The sequence below is a fragment of the Sphaerodactylus townsendi genome, linkage group LG06, assembly GCF_021028975.2.
Source record: "Sphaerodactylus townsendi isolate TG3544 linkage group LG06, MPM_Stown_v2.3, whole genome shotgun sequence".
NCBI lineage: Eukaryota > Metazoa > Chordata > Lepidosauria > Squamata > Sphaerodactylidae > Sphaerodactylus > Sphaerodactylus townsendi.
Window position 1 is genome coordinate 69,313,628 of NC_059430.1, and position 19,297 is coordinate 69,332,924.

General features: G+C 42.8%; 1 protein-coding gene across 3 annotated transcripts in view; it reads right to left on the reverse strand.

The window, feature by feature from the left end:
- The window catches only part of DOCK4 (dedicator of cytokinesis 4), a 347,529-nt gene that overhangs the window by 99,021 nt on the left and 229,211 nt on the right, over positions 1 to 19,297 (reverse strand). For all 3 annotated transcript variants that reach the window (XM_048499440.1, XM_048499439.1, XM_048499441.1), the window contains 6 exons: positions 15,240 to 15,337; positions 15,049 to 15,132; positions 13,932 to 14,032; positions 12,947 to 13,028; positions 9,738 to 9,908; positions 5,080 to 5,272 (listed from right to left, as the gene is read on the reverse strand). In XM_048499440.1, the coding sequence (XP_048355397.1) occupies positions 5,080 to 5,272; positions 9,738 to 9,908; positions 12,947 to 13,028; positions 13,932 to 14,032; positions 15,049 to 15,132; positions 15,240 to 15,337 (729 nt within the window). The remainder of the gene's footprint in view (positions 1 to 5,079; positions 5,273 to 9,737; positions 9,909 to 12,946; positions 13,029 to 13,931; positions 14,033 to 15,048; positions 15,133 to 15,239; positions 15,338 to 19,297) is intronic.

Below are 19,297 nucleotides of genomic sequence, written 5' to 3' on the forward strand. Positions count from 1 at the left end.
AGGACCAAATTAAATATCAACTTGTAGAAGCTATACAGGTGGTCATGCTTTGCCAACTGCTTCACAATGAAAATGCAAAAAAAGCTGGCACTGCCCAAATAAGGAGCTCCCTCAGCCTGCCCGCTGGCTGGGCTTCCTCAAACCCAGCCAGGAGGCAGAGGGAGCTCCTTATTTAAGCAGTGACTCCCCCTGATGTCACTGCCCAAATAAGGAGCTCCCTCTGCCCCCCAGCTGGGGTTTGAGGAAGCCCAGCCAGCCGGGGTGCCTCAGGGTTCCCCCTTCACCCTCCGAGGAAGGCAGCAACAAGCGGCTTTGTGCAGCCACAGGGAGGTCGTCCCGGGCCATGCCCCCAGCCTTGGCAGAGGCCTGAAGAGCCCACTGGCTGCAGGGGTTTCCCCTTCGCCCGCCGGGGCGGGCAGCAATAAGCGGCTTGTGATTGCTGGTAAGCAGTGACTCGTGTATAAGCTGAGGGGGCATTTTTCAGCCTTAAAACAGGGCTGAAAAACTCAGCTTCTACACGAGTATATACGGTACATATAAAACAGTTCCCATTTATCTTGAAATTCTTTAGTTATTTATTCAGAAAGTTTTTCAATTTTTGCTATTATTTACTTTACTTTGTTTCAAATTTATACTCCCTCCTACCTCAGCAAGTCTTTGTTGCATATTTCACTAATTTATTTCCCGATTTTCATGGCTTGGACATTCTTTTGCCTTCCATTTTGTTGCAAGTAGTACTCTCATTGCCATTTGCAAATATAAAAACATTCATCTGAAATTTTTTTGGAGAATATGTCTAATAACATAGTTTTATCATCCATTCCAAATTTGATTTATAAGCTTTTTCTAAATTTTGCATGATTTTCCCCAGAATTTTAATTTTTTTCTACATGTTCACGAGATATGATAAAAGAGCCATCCACTTCTTTATATTTCCAGTATTTCCCATTGTAATTCTTGTCCCTCTCCTCAATATCTTTTGGAGTGATGAACCACTGGTAGAATATCTTGTACCAATTTTCTACAATTGTTTGGCTGGCAGTAAATGTTGCACTTTTCATCCATAAAGTTTCCCATTGTTAAAAAATATTTCTTCTTCAATGTTTTGTAATTTATCTGACCATACATGTTTATAAATTGGTCCTAATAAATGTTCTTTTTGTTGCATACTTTTCTTTTGAATTCTGTCAGTCCCCTTATTACACCTCTTGCTGTGTTAATTTCCTTTCTTAATCTTGAAACTAATGAAAAGTATAATATCCATTGTATTTTTGCCTTTGTGCTTTATTTTTGCCAAGACTTAATTTCTTTTTGAACATCTATCAAATCTCTGTATGTTATAAAGTCAGTGTTGTTCACCACATTCTTATCATAATAAACCTCTGCACATGACATTAGTGGAGATATTGGATGGCTAATTCTTTTTCATGTAGCTGCCCAAATTTTAAACAATTCATCTCTGATTCCATGGATTCCATTTTGTACTATATTTTTTCTCAAAGTGCAAAGTGTAGATATATTATATGCCCAGGAAACTCATACAAAGAACAAAATATTTTAAATAATAAGACAACGTGTATGTAGCATTAGTAAATAATAATAAAAAGAAAGGAGTTGCAGTTTACATAAATAACTCACATATACATGTTGTAAAAGAATTAAAAGATCTGGAAGGAAGATATCTCATTCTGAAGATTAGGCTCCCAGAAGGCAAACATTAACCATGATGTATGCCTTGAACAATTAAACAAAAAGTTTTTATGAAAAAAAATTTCCTGTCCATATTAGATTTTCAAGGAGAGATAATGATCTTTGGTGACATGAATGCAGAGGCATAGCTTTCACAGGGACATTCAGGGACAAATGTCCTGGGTGCCCACCATTGGGGGCACAGAAAAAATTTGGGGTTATTTCTATTTTTTTGTATTTTTAGTGTTTTTACGTTGTCAGCCAGCAGGATATGAAGCTTTTAGGCTAGTGCAGGGGTCTGCAACCTGCAGCTCTCCAGATGTTCATGAACTACAATCTCCAATTGGCCATGTTGACAGAGGCTGGTGGGAATTGTAGTTCATGAACATCTGGAGAGCTGCAGGTTGCAGACCCGTGGGCTAGTGGCACCAAAATTTCAGGCTATTGTCAGGTGACACTCCTGATGATACCAGCCAGGTTTGGTGAAGTTTGGTTTGGGGGTCCATAAAGGGGGTGCTCCCATCCCCCATTGTTTCCAATGGGAACTAATAGTAGAAGGGGCTAGAAAAATATTCCATTGTAAAAATGAATATTTTGCCAAAATTAACTTTTTTATTTCAGATGTTACCACTTCATTTACAAGAAAAAACTCTGAAGTGTTGTCAAAAACAGATATAAACAGGTATATGGAATATAAATATTTGGCAACACATTTATATGAATGTCAAAAAACTAAGAATCAGATTCAAAATGCTACAAGATGAGAACATGAGAGGAGAACTACCAGTACCTAATATTAAATTATAATGTCAAGAAGCTGATCTTGTTTGGATTGTGGATTGGATTAGAAATCCAGACCAGAGAGTAATAAAATCAGAAATGGCAGGTTTAGAAGACAGATTACACAATTGCTTATGGACAGAAAAATCAATGAGGAAAAACCCTTCATGTCAATTCTGACATTGCAGAGTTGCCACATTATGAACATTACCACCACCCTTTGGCACGGTGAACACGTCCTACAGGTGTGGCCTCCTGTGCGGACTGACTTTCAATATGTAGCTTCCCCAGTGTCCTGAAAAGAGTTGATAGTAGTGTAAGAGTTTACTGGTCAATCTCGCTAAAAGGAGTTAGGGTCAGATGTCTCTGGAGCACTTCAAAGCCAGTTGGTATCATAGAAAATTAAATGCTAGATCCAGCTGCACTACCTAGCCTCTGCCTTTGCAGAAGAAAACACAAAAACCCCTCAGAACTATACAATTCTGATTAATGGGTAAATCAAGCTTTAGTCAAGAAAGTGATTCGTCATAGAAAGCATCCTTTGTCTTTGAAGTTGAACAATTTGTTTGCTCAGCCTACGAATTCTTCCTTACCATGTTATTTTCCCCCCACAAGCAATAGCAAAGAATAGGGTAACACTGTGAAGTGTTCATTTTCACCCTCTGAGACAGGGGAGTTTAATTGCACTTCAGTATCAGCCTTTCCCCAGGACATTATGCTTTATTTTCCAGACCAATGTACTTTGAATAACTGAGTGCATTTTAAAGTTTCTGCAGGAGGAGGAAAAAGGGGGTTTCTCCTGGGTCTGATAGGAAGGAAGTCCATATGAATGCCCACCCCACTCCAGTGGAAGGTGATATAAGAGCAATAGGTAAATACAAAACAAAACAGAACAAAAACAAAATGCACGCACACATTCTGGAAATGTATGGTAACCTGAGCGGCAAGATGAGATGGGTTGTAGGTGATTTGATCCTGGTTTGCTAATGATCTTGTTCTCTCTTTTTAGTTTGTTTTCAAACAAACAATGGAAGACAGGAGCAGCAATGGCCATAAACTTACTTGGGGACCACAATTTCTGCCAGGACCACATGCAGGAGGCTCCCTTTTGGCCTTGAGCCAGCAGTGTGAGGATTGGGGAGGCCTGCACTGGCCTGGGGCTGGTCAGTTGTTTCTCCTTTGTGGCCAGTCTGGGAGGGAGAGCTCCAGGCAGACCTGAAACTCAGTTTTCATTCTGATCCACCCCTCTGATATTTAGTTGGACTGCTGCTGGGGGCCTCTGTCTTAGTCAATGCTGGCTCTCCCTTCCACCCTCTCTCAGATATTGGTTGTTAAGGGTCGTGTTTTGGTCTACTACTTATCCTTTCCCTGTATTCCCATCATAGCTTGGGCATTGGAACAGATCTATTGTAGGGAGGCTGTGCTTGCATGCCCTCTGTCCCATTTTGGGGACTCCCTTAAAGGGTCCAGAAGGTGGAGACATTGAATGGCACACCTAGTTAAGGTTCTCGCCACCAGATAGCATGCAGAGGCTTATGCTCATGTGGACCCCAGGGCTTGCCACTCTTTCCCCCCAGCAGGTGGACTAGGGGGACAGGGTAATACCAGGTGGCAGTCAGTCACCTGATGCTGCATCGGGGGTTTGTGTCTGTATTCAATAAAAGTTGTGGGCAATCTTCCCCCAATCCAGTTTATGCTGTGTTTTACCTCTAAACTGTCCCTTCCCTTGCACCTGAGTCCACAATCTCCAGCTCAATACCTGAGTTCCCTTTATTTTCATTAATTACGTGAAAATTCAAACAGCCATCCCTTGGCTTAAAATACCACACTAGGACAAAATCTGACAACTCCTGCAGTAAAGATATGACACTCCATAATCACAAATTAGTACATTTATACCTTTTTTTAAACAAGGGCTTTAATTTAATGTAACCACAATTAGCTAAAATTATTTAGAGCTTTATGCTTGACTGAAATTATTGCAATGAGGAATTTACTGGAAGTTCTCAACTTGCAAATTAGATACTGAAAATAAGTTGCCTCCCATGTCTTGTAACAAGCTTTTTTAGAATTCAGCATCCTTGAGGTACATATTGAGGAATGAGAAGCAACTGAAGGCTGAAAATAAGTGTACTGAAAATTGCTGGAACCAAATCCAAGCCTTTCTCTTTCCACGTGACCCAATTTTCCTTCCTAGCTCATTTATTTAACACTAACAGGGCAGACCTAAGCAGATCTCTGGCCAAAGGATTTAGAAGGATGTAACTCTGCTTAGGACTGCATTGTAAAACTCCAGTTTCAGTCCCTTTTTTTTCATTTCTGCCTCAAATTCCATGTCTATGCACTGTTCCATTTTAATTTTTTTAAACAAAGATTTTAAAAAATCATTAAAGGTACCTCCATCAAGCAATACCAACCTACCCACCATGCTTAGATTGGACATATATCTCTAAACTAGAAACAGCATTATTGTAAATGCCAACACAAAGCAAATCTTTCCCAAAAAAGTTCATTGTTCAACTTCCATGAAAACAGTTATTTGATTTCATATTATCAGGGAATGTGAGAGGCGTTTGTAACTAAAGAGTGCTCACATGTATTCTGTCCTACCTGGACTGGTGTAGAGCTGACTCTCCACTATCTTTCCAATGCACTGAAGCTTTACACCTTGAAGGGATTCATCTGCGTTTGTGGTGGTAGGCAAGCTTACTAAAGTATCACGTACCAAGTTTGCCACTTCTCTCATGTCAAAGAGTTTCAGCAACTCTGAGTATACAGCTGGGAAAGAACTAAGAAAGATTGCCTAAAAGAAAGATATATACATATATGTAACCAAGTAAAATATCAACTGGAGGTATTCTTCAAAGAAAGTAGATTAGAGAAGAAATTTATTTTCTACGATTATTTGATTTGCAACCTGCTTTTCAATTATGAGTTCATTAGAAAGAGCAGCTGAGATTTACCTTGGCTGCCGTTGCTGTCCAGGGGTGGGGCAGGGAGAGAGGCAGCCTCAGCACCAGCATCCAGCCTAGCGTGGGGCTGGGCTGCCCAGCTGCCGGCCCAAGCAAGTGATGTGCCTGGAGGAGGGGCAGGCTGGGTCATCCCACGCCTCTTCTTAGATTTGAAAATAGGAGCAGCAGTGGCATAGGAGGTTAAGAGCTCGTGTATCTAATCTGGAGGAACTGGGTTTGATTCCCAGCTCTGCCACCTGAGGTGTGGAGGCTTATCTGGGGAATTCAGATTAGCCTGTACACTCCCACACACGCCAGCTGGGTGACCTTGGGCTAGTCACAGCTTCTCAGAGCTCTCTCAGGGGAAAGCAGCAGCACCAAGGGCGGCAGAAGTGCAACTGACCCAGCGAAGGCTGTGCCACAGTCACAGAGGCCCCTCTACCATCTAGTGGGGATGGCCCCACTGGAGATTTGAAAATAGCAAGTGCTTGCATAAAGAATGCCTTTGAGGATTGATGATCTTTTAATGCCCTGGGAGCCAAACAGGGAGAAACCAAGAAGATTTAATTTAATTATTTCATAATTCTTCATTAATCTCCTTTGCAAAAATAGCCCAGCTTTTTACAAAATACAAATGCACAGACTATTATTATAAATGGTTACTGCATCACCACACTGGTAAAATTACAGAAAAGGCCTGGGGAGCTTCCTTGAGTTTTGACTGACTGATGCCGTTGTATTAGCTGAAACTATTTCTTCTGCAGGCACCTTTCTTGAACCTTCATTTTGCTGACCATCATTTATTTTTATTTTTTTATTTTATTATTTCACTTTTATACCGCCCTCCCCCGAAGGGCTCAGGGCGGTTCACAACAATAATGGAACAATAAATATATAGAACACTAAAACAGTTTAAAAGCAGCAATCAGTTTCTATCAATTAAAATTAAAGATGGCATCCAACTATTAAAACTCCTACAGAGGGAACAGCAGGTTTTAGCTGTTTCTGGCACCCTATCAGCGGCTGGACTCTCCAAAAGCCCGGCGGAATAACTCGGTCTTACAGGCCCTGCGGAATTCATTGAGGTCCCACAGGGCCCGGACAGATGGAGGGAGAGCATTCCACCAGGCAGGGGCCAGGGCCGTAAAAGCCCTGGCCCTGGTGGAGGCCAGCCGCATCATAGATGGGGCGGGGACCACGAGCAGATCTTATCTTTTAGCTTTAAAAAGGGCTTGGACAGATTTATGGAGGAGAAGTCAATCTATGGCTACCAATCTTGATCCTCCTTGATCTCAGATTGCAAATGCCTTAGCAGACCAGGTGCTCAGGAGCAGCAGCAGCAGCAGAAGGCCGTTGCTTTCACATCCTGCATGTGAGCTCCCAAGGCACCTGGTGGGCCACTGCGAGTAGCATAATGCTGGACTAGATGGACTCTGGTCTGATCCAGCAGGCTAGTTCTTATGTTCTTGTGTTCTTATGTTCTTATCTCATCTTATGGAGATTCAAGTGTGCAGCAGAGGAGAGGGAATAGACTGGTGGATAGATTGTCTTGGAGAGGCCATGTGAGGAGGAATTAGATTGGCTCCAGCTTCCCTTCACCCCTTTTTACAATTCTAGCGTAATGGAAAAATTATTATTATTATTATTATTATTATTATTATTATTATTATTATTATTATTATTATTATTATTATTATTATTATTATTATTATTATTATTATTGGGTTTATAGACCGCCCTCCCCCGGAGGGCTCAGGGTGGTGTACGATATAAATAGAGCACAATCAATTTAAATACAATAAATATAAAATAAGATGGCTCTAATAAAAATAAACCCTACCCCATTAAAATGCAGCTTATAAAATAATATTAGTATTAACCCAAGATGGTGCCTGCTATCAATTCCCTCTAAAACATATATCAAAAAGGAAGGGCGGTAGGGGCCGCATGATGCTACAGCGGCATTTTAAGGGGCCCCTATCAACGGCTAGTCTCCCCAAAGGCCCGGTGGAACAATTCGGTCTTGCAGGCCCTGCGGAATTCAGCAAGGTCCCGCAGGGCCCGGACAGTTGGTGGGAGGGCGTTCCACCAGGCGGGGGCCAGAGCTGTAAAGGCTCTGGCCAGGGGGGAGACCAGCCGTATCATGGAGGGGCCAGGGATCACTAGTAAATTGGCCTCTGCCGAACGCAGAGGCCAGTTCGGGACATATGGGGTAAGACGGTCCCGCAGGTACGGAGGCCCCAGGCCGTGCAAGGCCTTAAAGGTTAACACCAGCACCTTGAAAATGATTCGGTATTCAATGGGTAGCCAGTGCAAGCGGCGAAGCACAGGTGTAACATGTTCTTTCATGGCACCCCCTGTCAGCATACGAGCCGCTGCATTCTGGACCATTTTCAGTCTCCGAATCAGACGCAAGGGAAGGCCCGCGTAGAGCGAGTTGCAATAGTCTAACCTGGAGGTGACCGTTGCATGGACCACTGTGGCCAAGTCGATTTGGGAGGGGAAGGGGGCCAGCCGCCGAGCCTGGCGAAGATGGTAAAACACGACCCGGGTAATGTGGGCCACCTGGGTCTCCATTGAAAGAGACGAATCCAGGTGGACCCCCAGGTCGTGGACAGAGGGGGCTGGTGCCAATATAGCCCCCTCCCACTCCGGCGGCTGGAAATCCCCCACCTCCCCTTCACGTCTCAGCCAGAGGATCTCTGTCTTCGATGGATTCAGCTTCAACCTGCTCTGTTTCAACCATCCAGCCACGGCCTCTAAACAATGCTGGAGAGCCGCAGGGGCGGCGGCCGCTCCCCCCTCCATCAACAGAATGAGCTGGGTGTCATCAGCGTACTGATGACACATCAGCCCAAAGCTCCGCACCAACTGAGCAAGGGGTCGCATATAGATGTTAAATAATAGCGGGGACAGCAGCGCTCCCTGAGGCACACCACAATGAAGTGAGCACCTCTGAGATGTTTGGTCCCCACACCACACTTGCTGCGTCCGGTCCCGGAGGAACGAGAAAATCCAATTAAGGACAGTGCCCCGCACCCCGGAAGCGGCCAGGCGGTGGGCCAAAAGGTCGTGATCGGCCACATCAAACGCTGCGGTTAGGTCTAACAAAACCAGCAGCGCCGATCTGCCTCGGTCTAGTTGTAAGCGGAGCAGATCTGTGACGGCGAAGAGAACAGTCTCCATCCCATCCCTAGCACGGAAACCAGACTGGAAGGGATCAAAAGCCGATGTGTCCTCCAGGAAATCCCGAAGCTGCTCCAACACCACTCTCTCAATTACCTTCCCCAGAAACAAAAGATTCGAAACGGGGCGGTAATTGGTCAGATCACCAGGATCTAACGATGGTCTTTTCGAGAGTGGGCGGACCACTGCCTCCTTCAACCCACCAGGAAAAACCCCTTGCTCAAGGGAGCTATTGATGATACTCAACAGGTGGGGTCGTAACTCCGCCTGGCATGCTTTAATAAGCCAGGAGGGACACGGATCCAGAGGACAGGTAGTAGGTCTAACAGCAGCCAGGACCCTGTCGACAGCGGCTTCTGAGAGTAGGGAGAACTGGGTCAAACAAGGGCCAGAAGATGGCAAGGGAGCCTCCAGTTCACTTATTGACTCTAAGGTGGTAGGAAGGTCTTGGCGGAGTGACACGATTTTATCCGCAAAAAAGCTCATGAATGCCTCACAGCTAATAGTCAATTGGCAATTTGTCGACCCCTCAGACAATTAGGTCAAAGACCGAATAATGAGAAATAATTGTGCCGGGCGGGAGCTAGCAGACGCGAGGGAGGAGGAGAAGAAAACCCTCTTCGCCTCTTTAGTCGCCACCTCATAGGCCTTCATAAACGTCCTATAAGATGTTTGTGTAGCCTCGTCATGAGTTTTCCTCCTCACTCGCTCTAGTCATCTAAGTTCCCGCTTCATAAGGCAAAGGCCAACAAAGGCTAAGTTCCCGCTTCATATGGCAAAGGCCAACAAAGAATGGTTTTGTTACTTCTAAGGTGTTAATGCAATTATTCCTCCATTCTTCCCTAGCATTCTTCCTAGTATATAATAACAGTAATATTAATGATGATGATGCTAATGACAACAACAATAGGCAGTAAAATATAGGCAGAAACTAGAAACACAAAGTTTGAGAGTCGTCTGAGTTCCTGCAATTAATAATTTGATAGAAAACAATTATGTACATTATCAGTTATTGTAGCTGAAAGCAAGCAAAAGGCATTGATTTTCTGATGAAAAACTACACTGTATCCTTCTACATGGAGGAACACAGACACAGGAGCATTCAAGCCACAGTTCAAGGCAGCAACATACTTGGGCCTGAGATAAAGCAGCATCCCCTTTGGTTTCTTGTGAAAGGAAGAATCGCACAGACATCAAAAGTTCCTGAATACAACAGCAGAATTCTTCCACGTTTTGTCCTCCAGTAGCAAGAGAGAACAACTTCCGAGACTGAACTATATATTTAAATATATATTCTTGTGCCTACGAGTGTCAAAACACAAATACACAAGATTAGATCATTGTTAGCAATGTTATGAAGTTTGCAATTATATAGGTCCCTTCCACACACGCAAAATAATGCGTTTTCAAACCACTTTCACAACTGTTTGAGAAGTGGATTTTGCTATTTCGCACAGCTTCAAAGAGCACTGAAAGCAGTTTGAAAGTGCATTATTCTGCATTTGCGGAATGAGCCTTAGCTTGTAATGATCGGAGACACTATTTACACCTATGATTTCCCTTTACATGGAGATGGAAAGGCTCCCTTCCAAGTGCTTTGTTGTAGCCTCCCAAGCAACAGGTCTCCAGGGGAATTTCATTGCTCCCAGTGAACCAGAATTCTTATTTACCTAGGAGAACTACATTTTCCAGGGTTCCTGTTATGTAGGTCACTTCAGTGGGAATGTTCAAGGCAGCTGGGAGAGAGGGAGGCTTCCAGTGAAATTCCCTCCTCCTGCAGGGAAGAAGATTGGGGGAGAATGGGTGTAAGAGAACTAGGGCTTCATTGGTGGGATTTGGGCACCACTGTATTAATGGTGTATTATATTAGTGACCGTATCATTGGAAGTGTGACAGGCTCTGAATTCTGGAACTGGCGACTGTAAGAGTTTCCTCAGTCATCCATCAAGACTTTTTATTTATTTTGGCTAACGGGATAGTCTTTGGGCATTCTTCCTTGATAATATCTCTAGTTTCAACCAGTAATTTTTCTAGTTTACATACAATTGAACTCAGTAATACAAACCTGTTCTTTGCATGATCTTTAAACTCTTCAGGAATGTGGCTTAGATTGCACTTTGACACTGAATAATCTGGTGTTTTGCTTCAGCTTTATTCTAATTTTTATATTCATTCATGGTCTGTATCACAATCAACTTCTGTTTAAGCAGACAATCATGCTTCTCTATCTTCTGCTACCTATTTGATTTCTCTGCTGTTCACATGCCTGAAAGATGTGTTTCCAATGAACAACTTGTTGCCTGCATAGAATTCTATGAGTTGCTCTTCTGCTTTATTTCATGCTCCTACACAAAATGTTCCAGTAATATTTGATTCTACTTTATTTATTTATTTATTATTTATTTGTTTATTTGTTTATTTATTTATTTCATTCCATTTTTAAACTGCCCTCCCCCAGAGGGCTCAGGGCGGTGTACATCAATATCAAACATAAATACAAATATAAAAACAATCTACTAACAATATTAAATTCACAGAATTTAAACAATTTAAAATTTACAGATGGCAACTTATCCCAACCCCATTCCGGCCCACGGGAGACCTAGGTGGTATGAGGGTCAGATGGTCATCCCGGCTGTCCAAAAGCCTGGCAGAAAAAGGTCCGTTTTGCAGGCCCTGCAGAAACTCTGAAGGTCCCACAGGGCCCTGATCTCCTTAGGGAGCCTGTTCCACCAGGTAGGGGCCAGGGCAGTAAAAGCCCTGGCCCTTGTTGAGGCCAGCCAGATCTTTTTTGGGCCAGGGATTTCCAGTAGGCTCTCCTCCATAGAGCGGAGGGCCCTAGTAGGGCAGTACGGGGAGATGCGATCCCTCAGATATGCAGACCCAATGCCGCTGAGGGCCTTAAAGGTCAAGACTAGCACTTTGAAGATGGCCCGGAACTCGATGGGCAGCCAGTGTAGATGGTATAGGACCCAACTAGCTGTTCCTGTAAGTAGTCTGGCAGCCGCACGTTGAACGAGTTTCAATTTCCAGATCACCGACAGAGGCAGGCCAGCGTAGAGCGCGTTACAATAGTCCAGCCTAGAGGTGACCGTTTGTTTCCTACTTTTGTGTTCCAGGTACCTATGATTATCAGGACATCTTGTCTAGGTGTCTACAACTTCTCCTGGACACTTACATAAAAGCTTTCAATTTCTTCCTCATCAGTATCTGTAGTTAAACTGTGGTTATATTACATTAGAGCAATGCAGTTTCTACTGTTTGTTATTTCCTAAATTACTTTGTAATATTCTGACTGAAAATGTCCAACCTGAGTCCACTTTAGTTCACTCACTCCAGGGATTATAATATTTCTTATTTTACAATTTCAAGCTCACTTTGATTCATACTTTTTATATTCCATAAAAATCCTAATACATACTTATGGAATGGAGGCAATTTTGGATAGCTTAGTCAACAAGAGAAAATTACATGGACTTAGCAAATTTTTATACACTGATCTGCATAAAAGTTAATGGGAATATATTCTGAGAGTTAAAAATGCTCACAGTCATTAACTATAATTGCTATTAAAACAAAGTACCACTTGGACACTGTGATTTATTTATCTTAATCACTTATTTTTACAGATTAGTTCCCAAAAAGTGATTAATCTATTCTGTATATACATATACAGCTTGAACATAAATATTCCCTTTTTCTGCCGTCAAATCACATCTGACTTATGGAGACCCCAGTGAGGCTTTCAAGGCAAGAGCCTTTTGCAAGTGGTTTGCCATTGCCTACCTCTGCATCATGACCCTGGTATTCCTTGGAAGTCTCCCATTCAAGTATTCACCAGAGTCAACCCTTCTTAGCGTCTGAGTTTTGACAAGATCAGGCTAGCCTGGGCTATCCAGGTCCTATGTATATGTAAATGCATACAGGAAACTGCCATGCAATCAGAACCTGGATCATGGGAAGAACGTGGTATGCATCGTAGACCTTTAAAATAAGGTGAGGTACAAGAAGATTGTACTTAGCATGAATTGAAGCTGAACAATTTGAATGAAGAGAACCTTGCATTTACCAGACTTCTTCATTTGTGCAAATGGAAGCTGAAAAAAAATCCTTCTTGGAAAATTCAAGGTTGCCCAATTTACACAGTACTGCTGATATGCTCCACTGGCAGGCTCATATTTGTATGAATGGAATGGGAATGTAATGTCTGTAGAGGACTAGACTTTAACTGAACATTATCTTAGGATGTGGAATTTGCTGCCTCCATGCTGCTCCCCCCATGTGTCAGTCTCTACAGATAGGTTTTGTAAAAAATGGACGGATATGCTGAATCATTTTACCTTTAATACTTCCTGGTTGTGTGTTTGCCTCTCCACTTCTGTTATTCGATCAACATGCCACTTCAAAACTTTGATGAGGTCTCTAGTGTATAAAGACAGTTTAGTTCCAGGCGGTTGCAATGTGCTTCCATAGCAGAGTGGGGATTCAACCTGGTCTCCCCAATCCTGGTATGACTTTCTAAGAACTACACCAAACTACTATATCCAATTATGGGTCTAAGCTTAATTACACATGCCCACCAACACCACAAATATGCAATTAAAAAAATAAAATTGAAATTAAGAGGAAAGGAAGATTTATTAGAACAATTCTATTTCTGAAGATCAGTGTCAGGTTGATCCATTAACATGTCCAGTAAGTTTTGAAAATTTGCAAATGAAATATTGGCATGAATCAGGTTTACAAAGAAGAGTTTGCCTACTTTTTAACAGGAATTTTCACAACCACTTTTAAAACTCGGAGAGTCTACAATGGTTCTTGACATAGCATTTTTCTAGAACACTACACTGGTAGGAGAAAAAGAAGTTCAAAAATTAAAAACCCGTACTGTGTCAGTTAAAGCATCACTGTATGCCTCAGAGGATTGTTAGGATTGTAGCCAGTGACAGTATACAAGTAATAAAAAGTCAATGTCAAACAGATTTCTGTGTAAGAACTTACTCAACACTGCTATCTTATGCAGAACTACTGCAATATGAGCTCACTGAAAACAATGGGCTTAGACTGGAGTAACTCTGCATAGAATTGCATTGTTGGCTTTGGTTTTATGAATCATGGATCATTGTGATAAAAGGACAACATCAAAAAACCATGCAATTAACAAGCAATACTTGCACTTAATGGTCCACAGCTGTTTTTTTGCAACTAAATGTAAGTAATTTAAAGGAACAATTTCCATTACATTAACACCAATTCATACATTTAATGCACCTTTATAATAAAATGATCAATCACTGTTGAAAATAAAAACATTTAGCAGTATACCTGTATGCAAGAGCTCCAGCAAAATGACTTTCAATGTAAGTGTCCATAACTGGCTTAAAATGATGAAACTTGCTGTCCTGCAGTAAATTTATTATGTGAACCTAAAACAACAAAAACAAAATTAGTGCTTATTAACAACAACAGACCTTTATTAGGCATAAATATTTAAAAAATCATAAAACGATAATTATGACAGAACAGATTAAATTTCCCTAACAAGCAGAGCCTGCAGCAGATATTGGGCTGTAATCCCTAACATCCAAGGAATATTGCTATTAAGTAATTTAACAATATCAGCTTTAGGGGAGCAGTTATGTATGTACTGTGGCAGAAGGGCTTCCCTAAGCGACTCATATTTGGGGCAATGGAACAGGATATGTTCCAGCGTTTCAATATGAGCTGGACAATGTGGGCATACTCTGTCTGACAAGGGAGCATTCTTATAATGGCCTTGTGCCAGGGCTGGAGAGTAGACATTGCATCTGGCTCTAGTAAGGACCCAACGTTGCCTAGGATCAGTGATATGCACTAAGTATGAGGCCATTTTTCCAGCCACTAGATTGATACCCAAAAACAAAGGGGAGCATGTTGTTCTTACTTGGCTCATTAACAATTGCTGCTCTTGGTCAAATAATCTAGTTCTGACTACCCTTAAAATTCCTTGGGCCTCCATCATGGCAAGGGCATCCAGGGATAAACCCATAGAGGTAAGTTTGCATATTCTTGTACTCCACTATTTTGAAGTTTATAGCTCGGGTAAGGCCTTGTGCCGTAAGCTGTTGGGTTCAGTGTGAAAACACAGCTTAGTCTAAAACTTTAAGGTAATTAACCAGGCCCTACTTGTTAGTAGGTGCAGGCTGGCCTCTAGGCATAGAACCGCATATGGGATGCAGTGGGGTACTCCAAATATTCTATATAGAAAAGATGATTGAATCCTTTCTATTGATTTGTTCCAAGCACCAATCCATACTGGGACCCTGTATAGAAGATGCTGTAGTACTTTAGCTTGATACACCTTTAGGGCTGATGGTATATATTTCTGCCTTTTACCATAGTGTTTATTAATACCATAAGATAGGTAGCAAACCTGAAATAAGAATTATGAAGAAAATCTTACCAAACAATCAAAAACGTGGGATCCATACTTCTGAGAATTCTCATCCAAAATCCCAAATAAAGTGTCTAGAGTATCTTGGAGGAACTAGGTAAGGGGAAAGCAATGCAATAAATATTTACATAAATAGGGCACATAAATTATTTTTCAAAATAACAATGAGGGAAAACTGAACACTGAAAAAAGGCCTGTACCTTCACTATTTCTGAGCCATCTATTTCTTTCAGTTTTGAGAGGCAACCTGCTATTTTTTCTGGATGGGCTCTCCATTTGAGCAGGTCAAGCATGTCCCCTACCAAGAAAAACATACAAGACAGCAAAAATGACTACTAGGTGGAGGGCCTAACAAATGTGAGATATTCAAATCCATTTTAGAGAGGAGGGAGAAAAAGATAATAGGTAAAACACAGCAAAACATAAACAAACATAAATTCCATTGATTTCAGTACTGCTTGAGCATTTACCCAATGTTCAGATCTGGAAACTTCAAGAGAGTTAAATAAGTGTGTTGATGCACTGGATCCAATTATAAGACTCTTCAAAATGTTGTTCAAATAATATTCCCCAAAAATAAGGTATGAAAAGTTAGGTTTTGAACTATCAAGGAAAGACATCTGTAGTCCCAAGATAAAAGTAAGCTCCTTTGGAAAAAATGGGACTCACTTCCAAGTCAACATACTTAGGGCAGTCCCTTAATTCTCTTTTGCTACAGCACTAAGTGGCTCTAGATTTATATCTTTCTGCCATGTATTCAGACAAATAAATTATGGCAGACTCAACTAGGTCAAGTTTGACTGGCCACTGGAGATTTAATAGGTTGTGCAGATTCAACAAACTTTGGTTTGGCAGCAGCCACTACCACAGCGCAAAGATCTTCACTGCATTATTGAATATAAGCTGTGTATAAGAAAGAAAATTCTTTTAAACAATACAATCATTTAAAAAGCCACCCTGTTAAGCAGTGCATATGCCTGAAAAATTGCTATTACAATTATACATAACGTAATTCCGTGACATTTTGTAGCTGGCTCTGGCTCCCATGGTAACTATTTATTTATTGTTGATTTAAAATTTTACTTATATTCTGCCTCCCTCATCCAAGTGGAGTTCAGGATGGCTAACAACAATAATGTATTTATTTATTTATTGGGCTTATAAACTGCCTTCCCCCTAGGACAGTGATGGCGAACCTTTTCGAGACCAAGTGCCCAAATTGCAACCCAAAACCCACTTATTTATCGCGAAGTGCCAACACAGCAATTTAATCTGAATACTGAGGTTTTAGTTTAGAAAAAACGGTTGGCTCCGAGGTGTGCGTCACTTGGGAGTAAGCTTGGTGGTAGTCGGTGGCTTTGCATGGAAGCAACCATGCAACACTTCGAATGGGTGAATCACGACCCTAGGAGGGTTTACTCAGAAGCAAGCCTCATTGCCAGCAGCCAAGCTTACTCACAGGTAAAGGATCGCACTTCAGTTCTTCACATGAAAATCTGTGGGGTTTAACAGCACTTAACAGGGTTACCTACACTGCTTCCCCAAAACTAGGTCTTAGGTTTAATGCTAATAATCGAGCCCAGCGGCCCAAGCCACCCTAGATGTGGGGGGGAGACTCTGTTTGCGCGTGCCCACAGAGAGGGCTCTGAGCGCCACCTCTGGCACCCGTGCCATAGGTTCGCCTAGGGGCTCAGAGCAGTGAACAACAATAAAAAATTAAAAACAATGTCATACAAAATGCTAGTATGTAATTTAAAACCAGTCAATGATCAATAAATAGATGGCTTACTAAAATACCATTGTTATCTCACCCTGCTCTAGCAGACCTACAACTATTTGCTAAAAATCCAGGGGGGCAGGGAGAGAAAGGGTGGGCTCTGCTAGTGACCAGTGTACACTGCAGAGTGTCCACAGTCTTCAATCATATGCCTTTGGAAAATCTCCATCTTGCAGGTCCTGAAGAATCAAGAAAGGGCCGTAGTCTCCTCAGACAGAGAGTTCTATCAGGATGAGGCCATGCCCCAAAAGTCCCTGGTTGAGGACAAATGGACTTATCTTGGACCAGGAACCTCCAGTGTGCTTTGAAAGCCAGAAAACGGTAACCTTGGAGGGACATAGTGGGAGAGGAGATCACACAGGTATGAAGGTCCCAAACTGTTTAGTGCTTCAAAGGCCAAATCCACCATACTGAAACTAATCTGGAAGCCAATCTGCAACCAGTGCAGCTTTCAAAGTATAGGATGAATAGAGGCTCTCTAAGAGGACCTAGTTAGAACCCATGCAGTTGCACTCTGAACTAGCTGAAGCTTCTGGAACAACCTCAAGGGCAGACCTTTGAAGAGCAAGTTACAGTAATCAAGTCTCCATGTGACCACTGCATGGATCACCATGGTGGTGTTGAAACAGGTCAAATAAGAAGCTAGTTGTTGGGCATTATAAAGGTGGCAAAATACTGTCTTAGCTACCATCAAACTTGCTTTTCCATAGTTAGCGATGCATCTAGAATGATGCCCAGACACCTTAAGGAAGCAAGAGGTGTTAATTGCATCCTGTCAAGAGTTAAGAATGGTAGTCTCTGTTTTAGTCTAGTCCATCACAGACACAGAACCTCTGTCTTGAATAGATTTTGTTTCAGCTGCACAACCATCTCACCATGGCTTTCAGAAATCCAGCCAGGTCTGTTGCTGCTGACACCAACTGGTTGTCCATCAGCAGGTAGAGGTTGGCATCATGCACATTTTTTATATTTATGTATTTATGCTTTTAAAATGTTTATTTATAGTATATTTATTGTATTTTTGGATTGTTTGTATTGTAAGCTGCTTTGAGTTATTGAGATATGGTGGGTATAAATGCAATAAACAAACAAACAAACAAACAAATAAATATTGGTAACAACCTAACCCAACTCCTGACTAACTGGGCAAGGGAACACAAATAAACATTGAAAGGTATAGAGCAAAAGATTGACCCCTGTGACATAGAAGAAGAAGAAGAAGAAGAAGAGTTTGGATTTATATTCCCCCCTTTCTCTCCTGCAGGAGACTCAAAGGGGCTTACAATCTCCTTGCCCTTCCCCCCTCACAACAAACACCCTGTGAGGTAGGTGGGGCTGAGAGAGCTCCAAGAAGCTGTGACTAGCCCAAGGTCACCCAGCTGGCGTGTGTGGGAGTGTACAGGCTAATCTGAATTCCCCAGATAAGCCTCCACGGCAGAGCTGGGAATCAAACCCGGTTCCTCCAGATTAGATACACAAGCTCTTAACCTCCTACGCCACTGCTGCTCCTAGGTGTAAAATTTTACACATAGGTGTAAAAATTTTATGGGGTGGGCTCAGAGGGTGGGGCCCTGCCCCTGGGCATGGCCACACCTCCCCAAGCTCCGCCTCCACCCCGCCTCAAAAGCTGGAGGGAATCCCTTCAAACTCTATTAAATTTAAGCCAAAAGAATTTTCCATCGTATTTCCCAAAGCTGTACCTGAACTTTCTGGGGAAACCAAAGCCCGTCCTCTTTCTGCCTTCAAAGGCATTCTTTAAAGGGTGTGTGTGTGTGTGTGGGGGGGGGGGCTCTTTGTTCTCTTTTCTGTTGCATTTAGAAGGTTACTGTAAAGTGGATTTTAAATAACTTACTGCTAACATGCAATTAGTTTTGCTAGCCTGAAAAATCACAGCTCCCTCCCAATCTATTTGGAAAACTGGGAAAAGAAAAGGTGAGCCTCCAAACGTGGTTGTTTGGCCCACCGTGAAGCATCCCCATGTTCATTAGGGAATCGTGTCCACAGTCAGAGGCGTACTGAGGCCAAATGGCGCCCGGAGACAAAAAACCCTTCGGGCCCCCCCGGGTGTGGAGCCCCGCTTACTTGCGAGTAAGTGGGGCTCCAGCCCTCCTCCCTGTCTGGCAGATGGGGTTTCTCTCGTTCTCCGGCTGCTAGGCAGGGGGGTGGTAGTAGCAGCCCCTCTCTGCCACCGCCGCAGCCTCCCTGCCAGTGCCTAGCAGTCGAGCGGCGAATTTCCCTCGCCCTCTGGTTGCTAGGCCCCTTTCCAGTGCCGCCGCAGCCTCCCTGCCAGTGCCTAGCAGCCAAGGGGTGAGTTTCCTTTTCCCTCCAGGTGCTACGAGGGAGGAGGTGACGGAGGTGACCGATTCCCTGCCAGTGCCTAACAGTTGAGAGCGAGTTTCCCTCACCCTTGGGCTGCCAGGCAGGGAGACGGCGGCAGCCCCCCTCCACCGCCACCACCGCCTCCCTGTCAGTGCCTAGCAG